At 34.6% G+C, this 14,155-nt stretch overlaps 1 protein-coding gene across 1 annotated transcript in view; it reads left to right on the forward strand.

The window, feature by feature from the left end:
- LOC129258865 (uncharacterized) overlaps positions 1-12,758 on the forward strand; it is a 34,276-nt gene extending 21,518 nt beyond the window's left edge. The window contains exons 9-13 of the mRNA XM_064111424.1: positions 3,652-3,773; positions 4,570-4,963; positions 8,114-8,624; positions 10,477-10,595; positions 12,565-12,758. Of these exons, the coding sequence (XP_063967494.1) occupies positions 3,652-3,773; positions 4,570-4,963; positions 8,114-8,624; positions 10,477-10,595; positions 12,565-12,675 (1,257 nt within the window). The 3' untranslated portion in view covers positions 12,676-12,758. The remainder of the gene's footprint in view (positions 1-3,651; positions 3,774-4,569; positions 4,964-8,113; positions 8,625-10,476; positions 10,596-12,564) is intronic.
- The last annotated feature ends 1,397 nt before the right edge of the window (positions 12,759-14,155 follow it).

Here is a 14,155-nt window from a genome sequence, read left to right on the forward strand (position 1 = left end):
TCCATTGAATCAAACAGGTTATACAATCATATCACATGGGATTCATTTCCTTTTTATTTTACCTACCAATAATCACACTTCAGGACTAATGTAATGCATCATTGTATTTGTCAAATAATGTTCTAGACGGGTCAATATACGACAAAAAATAGCCTTACCCGGAACAAATTGCAACAAATGATTTTTCAACGGTATTTTGTACTATTTGACCTCAGGAATAACATACTAAAAATCTACCAAAATCCGCATCAGGGAAAGTGGTTATTTTCAAGATGGCGTCCAAGATAGCCGCCATTCACTGAAAATTGATACAACTGACACATTATCCACCCTAGAATCCTATTTCGTTCTATATTCCATGGTCTGGGGTACAAAAGTTGATTTAGGCTAGAAAGAATTATAAGCCCTCCAGTGTACCAGGCAAATCCAAGATGGCGCCCAAAATGGCTGCCGTGGGCTGAAAATCCACAATTCATCTAAATTTGTTTTTCATTCAATGGTTTTAAGAGTGAAATAGTACATTGAAACAAGTTACAAGGACAGCCAGTGGTCTGGTGTGTCCAAAAATCCAAGATTGCTTCCAAAAACGGAGTTTAAAATGGCTGTTGATAATTAAAATGGACATAGTTCATTTCATATCCGCCTGGGACATAATGATTTTGGTGTCTAGACCACGATTTCAATGGTCAAATAAGACATTGGGACAAGTTACAAGGACAGTCAGTGGTCCAGTATGTTAAAAAATCCAAGATGGCTTCCAAAAAATGGAGTCGAAAACTGCTGTTGCTACTTAAAAAACCCGACATAGTTTGCTTTATGTCCAGAAATATGATTTTTGTTTGTCTATACCATGGTTCAATGGGTCAAATAATACATTGGGACAAGTTACAAGGAAAGTCAGTGGGCTGGTATGTGCAAAAATCCTCGATGGATTCTAAAAATTGATTCTGAAATGGCTGCTTTTACTTAAAGCGGACATAGCTCATTTCATTTTGGACTGGGATATGTGATTTTGATGTCTAAACCACTGGTTTCAAGGGTCAAAAAATATATTAGGATAAGTTACAAGGACAGTCAATGGTCTGGTATGTCCAAAAATCGAAGATGGTGTCCAAAAATTGGTCTTAAAAATATGCTGCTGATACTTAAAACGGACAAAGCTCATTTCATATCGGCCTGGAAAGGTGATTTTGGTGTCTAAACCACTAGTTTCAAGGATCAATTAATACATTAGGGCAAGTTACAAGGACAGTCAGTGGCCTGGTCGGTCAAAAAACCTAAGTTGGCTTCCAAAACTTGATTCTAAAATGGCTGTTGATACTTAAAAGTGGCATAGCTCGTTTTAAATCAGCCTGTGAGATATGATTTCGGTGTCTAAACTATGGTTTCAAGGGTCAAATAATAAATTAGGACAAGACAATGGCAGTCAGTGGCTTAGTATGTCCAAAATTACAAGATGGCTTCCAAAAATGGAGTAAGAAAATGTCTGATGTTACTTACATAAGGACATAGTTTGTTTAACATCTGTCTGGGGAATATGAGTTTGGTGTTAAAAGCATGGTTTAAAAGGGTCAAGTAATACACTAGGGTAAGTTACAAGACCAGTCAGTTGTCTGTATGTTAAAAAATCCAAGATTACTTCAAAAAATGGGGTGTAAATTGACTGTTGCTGTTTAAAAGTATGCATAGTTTATTATAAATACACCTTGGAGGTATGATTTTGCTGTCTATACTAGAGTTTACAGGGTCAAGCAATACATTGGGATAAGTTCAAAGGACAGTCAGGTGTCAGGTATGTCTAAAAATCAAAGATGGTATTAAAAAGGGGGGTCTTAAAGACTGCTGTTACTTAAAAGTGGATGTAGAACATTATCGATACACCTTGGGGATATTATTTTGGTCACGGTGTCTACACTAGGGTTTCAAGGGCCAAACAATACTTTGGGACTGGTTACCATGATATGCAGCAATCCATTTTGCCTTGAAATCCAAGTTGGCTTAAGAATGGGTTCTAAAGTGACTACCGTTACATAAAAATAATATCTACCTGTTAGAAATAATCTTGGTGCCTACACTTAAATGCATGGGGACAAGTTATCATATTGTTTCATGAGTTGGTAACAGCACCCATTTAGATGAAATTTTTGAATCCATCATGGATTCTTTGACAAAATGGGGTACTAACCATCCTTGTTACTTTTCCGAATGTATTATTTGACCCTTCATACCACAATTTGGACACCAACATTATTTCTTGCAGATGAATATTGTAGAACTCTGACCACTATTGAATGATATGAGTCGTTTTAGATTCCTTTTTTAAAAACCCTCTTGTGTTTTAAATAGGCAAACTGGACAACTGCATATCAATGTAACCAGTCCAAACGTATTATTTTAATCATGAAACCATAGTGTGGACACCGAAATCATATCTCCTAGGTGGTTTTTAAAGGAACTATGTCCATTTTTAAAGTAACAGCAGTCATTTTAGACTCCGATTTTTGGAAGCTTTCTTAGATTTTCGACATACTGGACCACTGACTGTCCTTGTAACTAATTTTCTGCCTTTTGAAACCATGATATAGGCAACAAAATCATATGCCCTTGACGAATAAAACATAACTATGTCCATTTTTAAATACCATCGCGGCTAATTGATACTATTTTTTAAGCCACCGTGGACTTTTGGACATACTTGACCACCAAACGTCCTTGTAACCTATCCCAATTTATTATTTGACCCATTTAACCATGGTATAGGCACAAGAAATCATATTCCCGGATATTTAACAAACTATGTTGGGTTTTTTTTAAGTAGCAACAGCATTTTTTACTCAATTTTGGAAGCCATCTTGGATTTTTTTAACATACCGGACCACTGACTGTCCTTGTAACTTGTCACAATGTATTATTTGACCATTGGAACCATGGTCTAGACATCAAAATCTTATCTCTCAGGTAGATGTGATATGAGCTATGTCCATTTTAAGGATTAATTAACAGCCATTTTAAACTCAATTTTTGGAAGCCATCTTGTATTTTCCGGCACACCAGACCACTGGCTGTCCTTGTAACTTGTCCCGACGTACTACTTCATCATTAAAACAATCGAATGGAAACCAAATTAAAGCCACTTAACAGATGAATTGTGGATTTTTTAGACTACGGCAACCATTTTGGGCGCCATCTTGGATTTTCCTGGTACCCTGGAGTGCTAATATTCACTCTAACTTGTATATATAAATCATTTTACCCATTGGATCATGGAATATGAATCCAAATAGGATTCTAGGGTGGATAATGAGTGAGTTATATCCATTTTTAGTGAATGACGGCCATCTTGGACGCCATCTTGAAAATAACCATTTTCCCGGATGCGGATTTTGGTAGATTTTTAGTATGTTATTCCTGAGGTCAAATAGTACAAAATACCGTTGAAAAATCATTTGTTGCAATTTGTTCCGGGTCAAACCATATATTGACCCGTCTATTCATGGGTTCTGCTAAACAGTATAAATCAAGAAGTTTGCTTGACTGTTTATCAGACTTTTTGATGTGTGAAACACACCAAGTGCATGCAATGAAAAAAAAAATCTGGATTGTGGCAGACCTGATATACTATCACTTATGATTTATTATTTTTTCTTTCAGATCAACCGATTTTCTAAGTGCGACTTATGTACAGAGCTAAAGATAAAGCTTGGGAGAACAAATGACAAGGGTGTTAGAAAGAATTTGATGATGCAACACCAGGAACATGTTCAAAAACAGAGGTACATGTACATGTATATCAATTATATGGGATAAATTTGAGATGCATTATATGATGAAAATATGAAATACCAATATTGTCACAATATATTGGTATTATTTTGATATTGAAACACAAATGAATAGACAATAATAGGTCCTTCTTTTCTTAACTGGGCCTTTGCAAAAAATAAAATGGGGGGAGGGGGTGTCTTTGACTTCCCCTCAGGATCTTGGCTGTTAACTGCACAATTTCACTGAAAGTTTGAATGCAATTTATGCATGGCGTAATCCGCAATATTAGAATGATTTGTGATGTTCATGGATTTAGGGAATTTATGAATAAATATCGACTGGGTCAAGAACTTAAGTTAAACATACAAGAACAATAATTTCGAGATGTTCAGTGGCCATTTGGTTGTCTTCCTGAAATCTATTTTGACATCAGGATGTATTTATTAGTACGTTATTTAATTTTTTTTCTCTGACATTTCAGTTTTTAGTGTTCTTTTCTTGATTCTTTGATTCTTTTTTTGATTAATAAATTATGATAACTAATGCACACAATCAGAATTTGGCTGTTAAAGCTCCAGTTTTAGGCTAGACATTTTTTTTAAAGATTTTAAATGTACATTACAGAAATGGTGGCATAAATTTTTATTGGATGTACATAAAATTTCTTCTGTATGTTTTTATGGCACTTTCATATTTGAAATTTGTAGAAAAGATTTAGATTGAAAGGTTATTTCCAAGTATCAAGGTTACAATCTATAGCTAGAATATACATGTCTAATGGTTTTTATTTTTCTTTTTCTGCAGTAATGAGAGACAAAAGTATTACAAACACATTCAAAAGGCGAAGTTGCATCCTGAGAAATATATGTCCATTATCATTGATGGGATGGACCAACATTGTACTGCGATACCTCAACTTCACCCAACACCGAAAGCTCTGAGTCACACAGATCAACTCCACACTCACATAACTGGAGCTATTGTGCATGGTAGAGGCCAGCATACCTACATTGACTTCAAGGAATATCCACACGACAGCAATCTTACAATTCATGTTTTACTGAATGTCCTTATACGTTATGCTGACTCTCTTCCACCAACCTTGTACCTCCAGTTAGACAACACTGCTAGGGAGAACAAGAATCGACATGTCTTTGCATTTTTGTCCTTGTTGGTTGAACTCAAAATCTTCAAGAAGGTAAACATGATTAATGTTCATTCTGTGATCACCAATATTTGATTTCCTTGTGTACTGAAAAAAACTTTATATCTTAACTGAAAAAGAATCAATTCGTTTTGATATAATACCCCTCAGAATTTTTGTGGCAAGTCCATTGTGCGAAATTCTTTTATTGCGCCGCTCGCTGACTTTTTACAATCAAATATCACGCAACTTTTATGGTTTTTAGTGTTAGGGATAAGATGTACTGAGGAGCTAGCTCCATGGATGTACTATTCATATAAGAGTAGGAGTTATATTGGAAGGAGAGACCTGTGGCTCATAGTGTTTCAGTTCGCTTTTCATCTGCTAGGTGACACCAAACAAATAATAATTCTGATAACACTTAAAGCTATGAAAGTAGTTGCAGTAAAACACTGATTTCGTGAGAAAATCTGTAAAACCAACGTTAAGTAAAACTATATCATCGTGGATCTAGATCTGGTAGAGTTACATAAACTGAACTTTGTGAAATCATAAAATCTAAGCTGAAAAACAATCACACTGACGATCACCAACACAGATAGGCTCACATGGGACAGTGTATATTATTTTTGCTTGAATAAAGACCCGACGGAAGTGCCCGAATCCGCGCTTATTTTGCTTATTTCTCAGCAATTACACAATTTCTTCCAGAATCCTTTGGCACATATTTTTTATTCATACAAACAGACACTTGGGTGGTCATTATATTGGATTCTGTAAAAAGTCATGAATAGGTGTTGGTACTGCAAAATCACATGATATCCAATGAGTGCTTTATATGTAAAATCAAAGATTTACTCTATATAATTGAATACAGCCTCCAAACTAATTTTCTATTCAGACTCTTCGTAGGATTCTGATCAAAAATAAAATAATGAATATCAGAATATTTTCCTATATATTGTGTTACAAATAAGACCAAAAAGTTGCACAAGACTTGAAAGAAAAAGATCATTTAACAATGCACCGCATTTATCGTGAAAATTTAGAGGGGACCGGAGGGTGGATTCCAACCCTTTCCCCAGCCTTATTTTACAGTCAACCCTGTTTAACAATGATGTAACAATGATGACTTCAAAATAAGATAGCCTTCAATTTTAAAGAACAAATCTTCCCCAACAAAAGTTGATTTGAATAAAAGAGAAAAATCCGACAAGCATATATCTGAAAATTTCATCGATATCAGATGTAAAGTAAGAAAGCTATGACATTTTAAAGATTTGCTTGTCATGATTTCAAAAGCAGTTATGCAAATGATTAGACTGATGACATCATCCACTCATTATTTCTTTTGTATTTTTTTTATTGAAATATACTTTCTCAATGTCAAGTGAAACACAATTAATTCCTCTCTGAACATGTTGAATTAGTATTGTTTATTACTATATGGTTCAGTCAAGTTGGTCCTTATTGTCAAATATATTTAAAAAAACTGAAATATTGTACAATTTAAATGAAAAACAAAAGAAATAGTGAGTGATGGACATCATCGACTGTCTTATTTGTATGTCACTGATTTGTGCATATCTCCTTTTTTTTTTTTAAATAAGCAAAACTCAAATCAACATTTTTTTCGGGGTGGAAGTGATCTTTAAACTATGACTGGGAGGACTGATTCAGCCCCTTTAACATTTTTTGCAATAATTTTATTAACCATGTCACTTGCTGACTTTTTACAGAATAATTTTATTAACCATGTCACTTGCTGACTTTTTACAGAATAATTTTATTAACCATGTCACTTGCTGACTTTTTACAGAATAATTTTATTAACCATGTCACTTGCTGACTTTTTTCGCAATGATTTGTTAACCATGTCACTTGCTGACTTTTTTCGCAATAATTGTTTAACCATGTCACTTGCTGACTTTTTACTTTCAAGTCTCACGCAACTTTAGAGACCAGAATCCCCCCCCCCCTCCCCCTGCGTACGCAGTTGTTAAATTACACAAAATTTCACAAGTGGATACAGACCCAAAATTGCTCAAAAACATGAATTTGTTTAACAAATCCAATGCAAGTGTTTTTAAAAATTCATAAATGTAACATTATTTTTCTTTTACTGTTTAAAATCAATTTATTTCATATTATTTATGGTCAAAATAAATTTCTGACAATATCCATTGTAAAACAATAAAAAACAAAAAGCAGAAACACAACGAAATACATGAGAAATTTAGAAAACAATACAATACATAAGAAAATAAATGTAATGTTGAAGTTTTTAACAGTGCATTTGATCAGATTCCTATAAAGAGTCTGTGAACCAAAAATTAGCATTTTCTGGGATTAATTTATTTAATCAGAGCAAACTTGATTTTACGCATAAATTAGCATCATTAATTGCCAGTGACATTTTTCACAGAATTTGATCTACTTTTGTAGATGATGCCTTGTGAAACGGGCATGCTGATTTTTGTGGCGATCATGCAATCGACGGCCGAGATCACAAGGGGGGGTGGGGGTTGAACCCCCTAGTCCTCCTAAAAGTTAAAATAGCCAGTCTATTTAGGGGTGTAGTAATGTGATTGTGATGTTAATGGACATTTATTAACTGTAACTGTAAAATTGTCAAGTACTCTGAAATTGCCCTTTTAGTGTAGAATTGACATTTTCAATATAATGTAGTTTGGAGTATACTTGCTTTGCTTCCCATTTGGTCTCACTCTCATCCTGCATGGTCTAATGCTCATTTATCTGTAGGAAGTTAGCTACATTGTACTAACAATTTGATCATTTTCATCTATTCAATCTACCATTTTGTGTAATTTTCAGTTAGGCTTTCCCAACTGATATAACAACTTAGTCTTTATTAGATAAACTGTCTATGAACCAAAGTATCATTTGAAAAAGTGATGAGTAGACACAGTAAAAATTTGAACATATGGGCATCAGACTAATGACTAGCTATGGTTGGACTAAACAAACTGTGATTACACAAAAATGATAGTGTACCAAATGGCTTTGGCCATAATGGAGTATCTGATCTGAGAATAAGTCCATTTGCTAGGAGACCAGTTTGACAAAGTGTGCATTTGGATTGTGGATGTAAGTTTGACTTTATCCTGATGTTATTTTTGCTGGTTTCTTGTGGTCTATTTATTTTGGTTGATATAATATTTGTCTTTCTGTTTAAACATGTAGATCAAGGTTGGATTCCTTATGGTTGGTCACACTCACGAAGATATTGATCAACTTTTCTCACGCATATCAACTCATCTAAAGAAAAAGAACATCACTACTCTCCCCAAACTTCTCCAAGCCATCCCAGCTTCTTTCCAACGAGCAGACTGCATCACAACATCAGAGCGCATCAGTCATATCTTTGATGTACGCCAATGGCTTCTTCCTCACCAACATACCATGCAGTATCACAGTAAACCACACATTTTTAAGTTTACAATGGACCAAGAAGAAAAGGCCACCCTGCAAACCAAAGACTGGTCAACCAACCCACACTGGAGAGAAACCACTGGCAGCTCTCACATCCTGAAATCGCATCCAGAGGCGCAACCCATACTTGTTGAGAAATCATTTGTAGATATTGCTATCAGCCATCTCCCTGTCAAACTACGACCCTATCTGGAACCAGAAGATACCGAAGCATGGAAATCTTTGTGTGAGCTACTCATACTTGAAGAAGATGACAGTGGAGGTATGAATTATAACTATTTCCCCTTTATTTGAGTATGCTTTAATTTATTTAAGCAACTATGAAAGGATAGAACTGGGCTAAGAAAAAAAAATATTTTGAACTCAAATAAATAGAATCAATCTTAGATAAGAAAAAGTTGCACTAGATTAGCTGGTACAGGATCAATCAGAACCATCACTTAAACCTACATGTAGATGTAACCCAACCCCCTCAGATCTCAACCACTGACCATGCTGTTGCAACAATAAAAAAAACGTTCATGATGCATACCATGTAACCTTCAAGATTTGATTGTTAAATGTATTATAACTTTTCAAATCTATCTTAATCATGCTATTAATTTGTTAGATCAGAATTTGGCTATTTATCTGAAAATAAGGATCCAAGATTACTACATTTTGCTTTTTTTTAAGGATTCTTATTAAGATTCTATGTATCAAATATATTGCAATTACATGTAAAGTTCAAAAAAATAATCTGAACTTTTATCTCTTATTTTTAATCTTATTTTAATTCTTTTGTATCACTTGTTTTTTTTAATGAAAATCATTGCTTACACTATTTAAATAATTAACACCAATCAATTGTTTTTAATCACTAAAAGCAAGACTAATGATACATAAATTCATGAATTTTTGCTACATACAGATTTAATTTATAAATTCATAAACTCACATTTATGAGCAATAGTAGGTTTGAAATACACTCTCAAAATGTGTGAAACTTTGGAACTGGAATTTGGTCTTGAAAGAAAAAAATAACGAAATGCCACTGCACCTATTTTTTGCATTACAGATTAATTGTGAAAAAATATTGAAGGGGGGGGGGGTTGAATAGAACCCCTTGCTATGTATGTTTATAGGATATCAAAGTGTGATGTCATCATTTTTGTCTCGCCCAGAGGTGAAGGCGAGACTTAGGGATCCAAATGTCGTCCGGTGTCCGTCCGTCACAAATCTAATGACACATAACTCCACAACCATAAGTCGCTTTTCAACCAAACTTGGATGGTAGATGGACTTAGGCAACCTGCATGTATTGCTGCAGTGGGAGGTTATTACAGCCCCTTCCTAAAGATCTTGGCCTCAGAACATGCAAGCTAGGTGTAGAGCCCTGGGAATGCTTTTTTTTATTGGGGGTGCTGATGTAAATTTGACAAGCAAAAAAAAAAGGGTTTCACTCCAAAATTAAGGTTTATACTTAGTCCCTGAAAAATTTCACAAGCGAAAAAAAAAAATGAAAGGGTTACATTGCGGTTCCATTTCTCCATTTTTTAACACCTACCAGAATTCCAGGGGGTGCTTCCTATGCAGAATAATACAAGCTGCTCCAGGGAAAAATCTAGTGGGTGCTTCAGCACCCACAGCGCCTCCCCTTTTCTGGGGCCAAGCCACTGCAAAGTTTTGAAGGCAAACTCATATATTTTGCTCAATTTGATTTAATTAGGGCTCTAGAAAGCTAATTTTGTTGAATATTCTTTATAGTATTCCTACAATAGTAAATGAAAAGAAATATTCCAGAAACAACAATTTATCATTTTTTTTTATTTTTACATTTGTGAAAATTGCACTTAAAAGCCCCTCCCCCATTGAGTTATGGTTTGTGTACAGTATATGTTTTGGGAGTGACCTTGATCTGATAAAATCTAGGAGTCATGGCTAAAGGTCGTTGGCAGGTCACATGAGTTTTATTTGACAATTTTCAAGTTATTGGTGTACTTATCAGAATTTACAATGAAAACTAACTGGAAAATCCATTTAGGTTTCAAATGAATTTTGAATGTTATCTTTTTTTGTTAAAGGAATTAATATTATCATTTGCGCAACTTTACAAATTATCATTTTTGCTACAGAAGATGATGTGACATTCAGATGGCCAATCTGTGATCTGTTGTTGGCGGAGAAATCGCATACAGGATACATCAAAGAAGAAGTCTCTCCAAATACAAGACAAGATGAACCCTTCAGACAGGTAAGTCATGTATGCTTTGATTTGTTTTCAAATTTTCTTTGTGTTTCCACTTTTTGTTGTTGTTTTTTCAAAGGAAATAATTGGTAATGCTATAACAAAAATAGGAACATGAAATTAATTGATGTCAACAATTAAAAGTGAAAATGATACGTTAATGATATTGGCTATAAAGACAATATGCATTCGATTTATACTTTCATCTTTTTTCAGCAATGAGACTTGAAGGAAAATGTCACACACAAAAAATCAGCTCAAACTAGATTTATTGTGAGGGTCCTCTGAGGCCCTAGTACAACCGATAATGTCACAGCAACGCATGACACAACATTGCATAACGTTGCAGGAAATAACATGCGATGATCATCCAATGCATAAACACAGTCAACGCATAACGTCATAGCTTGAACTGCTAACGGAAAAGTCACAGCGTTATTTTCTTCAGGACTCAATACAGATAACATGTTTTTACTGAGTAATTTTTTTCAAGCTCTGTCATCTGAAAGTTTAAAAAAAGTGTTTGGTGGGGTAGGTGAGGATGCAGGGGAAGGGCAGGCAGAATCGAATCCACTATCACTTTTTAAAAATGTAACAATATTCATGATATCTTAATAAAGAAATGTCATTTTTTATTGTTAATAGGAATGTACCGGAAGATTAAACATTTCAAAGCGATTTATTTTTGCATGCTTCACAAAATTACTAAATCTTTTCCTTCATGTTTTCCCGTTCAGCTGATAAAACTAATTTTTGTTGGTGGTTTAGCCTATAGAGGGAGCATTTCCAACTAAAGACTGAAGTTTTAAGTCAATTTGATTAAATTTCTTCTTACAAACAAAATAAGGTATCTCACAAGGCCTAAATAAAATGAGCCCAAAGTGTGAGCTCTAGTTTTTGCATATTCTATGTATTAAGACCAAAAAAGGTAAATATTCTGATCCGTTTTGGCAGCATATTTTATGACATATTTTATGACATTTTTATTGAAATGTCATAAAAAACCTGGGGTGAAAGATCATTTGTTTACTCATCCTCTAAGCTATGGAATAGCCTCCCTCAAAACATCAAACAGTGCTTGACTTCTGAAACTTTCAAACATTACCTCAAAACATTTCTGTTCAATTCTTCTTAATTTCTTTTATAATTTCCTAAAAAGCGCCTTGAGCACTCTACATAGTGGATTTGGCACGATATAAGTCTAATTATTATTATTATTATTATTATTATATATAATAGATTGCAAGCGTGAATCTCGTGCTGAATTTTTGATACATTGGTAGTACATTCCTAGTAACAATAAGACAAATATTTTTTTATTGAAATGTCATAAAAACAATGAAATGCAATTAAATTTGTATTTAAAATTGTCTTTAAAAGACCATGGAAAGGTGCTGTTTCTCAACTACTAGTAGATGACATTCACTCGCAAAATAAGTTAAATTACATGTAAAGCAATATACTCAGATGTCAGTATGTGGATACTTGCATTTCACTACTCCACACATAATTTTATAAGGCCAACTCATCTTCCTGATAACAAATGTAATACTGTCACACCAAACATGCTTATAACATTCAGATGACGAGTGAAAACACATTTTTGATGTCTTATCTTTGTTTTTTAACTCAAGTGCTGAAACAAATGCCGCTGCTGCATTATGCGTTAAACCTTGCAACGTTATGCATAAGTTCAAGCTACGATAGTATATGTCCACTTTGACATTATGCATTGGGTGATCATTGCATAATGTCATTTCCCTGTGACATTATGCGTTGGTGTGACATGCGTCCCTGTTACATTTTTGGCTTTCCTTATTGCAGTTAGATTTAATTATTAAATTTATTTTCTGCAATAATCCACAAAGAAATAAGAAACTATAATTTTTTAGTAGTTTGGTTTATATTTATATATCTAAAGCTCAAATACCATTTCAACATTAACAGTTTTATTTGTATTTTATCAAACAAATAGGTTCACATTGGACCCAAAGGCAAGATGGATCGAAGGGTAGAAGTACAAGAGGGAGACATGGTAGCAACATATCTTCAAGAATACTCTACCCATTGGCCTCAAGTTGGATGAGTATGCAAAGTACAATGTGAAACTATAGATGTTGAATGGTACACAGGCACAATGACATCCAAGTGGAAGGAAGTCAAACTTGCTCTTCCAGGACAGCGGGGCAGAAAAAAGCTCTGGATAGAAACCATTCCATCAAATTCTGTCATTCTACCACCATTCAAGCTAACTCCTGGAGAGAAACTTCCTCAGATGATCGCAAATGCTCTAAGAGAGAAACATGAAGATTATTTTGAATGAGTCCAGCATACACGCAATGGATATCAGTTACAACTTCCCTGCCTAGCAGTAAAGACTTAAGTGCCACCTTTCACAATGGCAGTTGAATCAACATTTAAATGTGAACTGAATTGAACTTCCTTTCTCTGTAAGCTCGTCAAGAACAGAAGGAATAAGCTACATTTTGGCAACTGTAGTCACAATCCAATATTTCAAGATGCTGAAGTACAGCCCTCAACCACGCAAGATGTTCTGATCTCATTCTCATCTCCCATTAATGAACTTGTCTAGAATACATACTTCATCACCTAGAAATTGTTCCCTGACAACTTGAAAAATAGCAGGTATACTTGCTAGTCCGAGTCTGAGTATTGTCACCGAGTCTGAGTATTGTCATCTACTGATATGACTGTGAGAAGTAAAGCTTAATGAAATAACATCCACCTGCTAGAAATACTGGGGTTCCATTCGAAACTGGGTTAAGAGTAGTCCTGTATCTATATAATCAAATAGAATTGTCAGACTTTAGAATGGCACAACCACACTGTATCTGGAATGAGTATTAATGGTAAAAGTAGTCTGTAAAGCTCAGCTTCCAACTGATTTTTATGAGGGGGGGGGGGGGTAATGAAAGTTTTTATTTGTCATATGTCCAAGATTCAAGGATCTGACATGAACATTGCCTCATGTGATTATTGAATCTCAGACAGTCCATGATGGGTAGGTGCTTTGAATAATTCATCTTTCACTCTAATAATCTTGAGGACAGACCTTCAATTCAGTTGGATGTTTTTTTTACCAATTTTGGATATTGCTTCCTAGTCCTTGACATATGCTATAATCAAGACAGTTGACATACTTTATCTATTACCTCATACATTGCAGAGTATCACACAAGGATAAGCTTATCCCATTTGATTTGTATTGCATCATACATTGCAGAGTATCATACAGGTATAAGCTTATCCCATCTGATTTGTATTACCTCATACATTGCAGAGTATCATATTGGTATAAGCTTATCCCATTTGATTTTTATTGCACATGCATTGCAGAGTATCCTACAGGTATAAGCTTATCCCTTTTGATTTGTATTACTTCATGCATTGCAGAGTATCATATTGGTATAAGCTTATCCCGTTTGATTTGTATTGCCTCATACATTGCAGAGTATCACACAGGGATAAGCTTATCCCATTTGATTTGTATTGCATCATACATTGCAGAGTATCCTACAGGTATAAGCTTATCCCTTTTGATTTGT

Source organism: Lytechinus pictus, chromosome 16 (assembly GCF_037042905.1).
Source record: "Lytechinus pictus isolate F3 Inbred chromosome 16, Lp3.0, whole genome shotgun sequence".
Classification (NCBI taxonomy): Eukaryota; Metazoa; Echinodermata; class Echinoidea; order Temnopleuroida; family Toxopneustidae; genus Lytechinus; species Lytechinus pictus.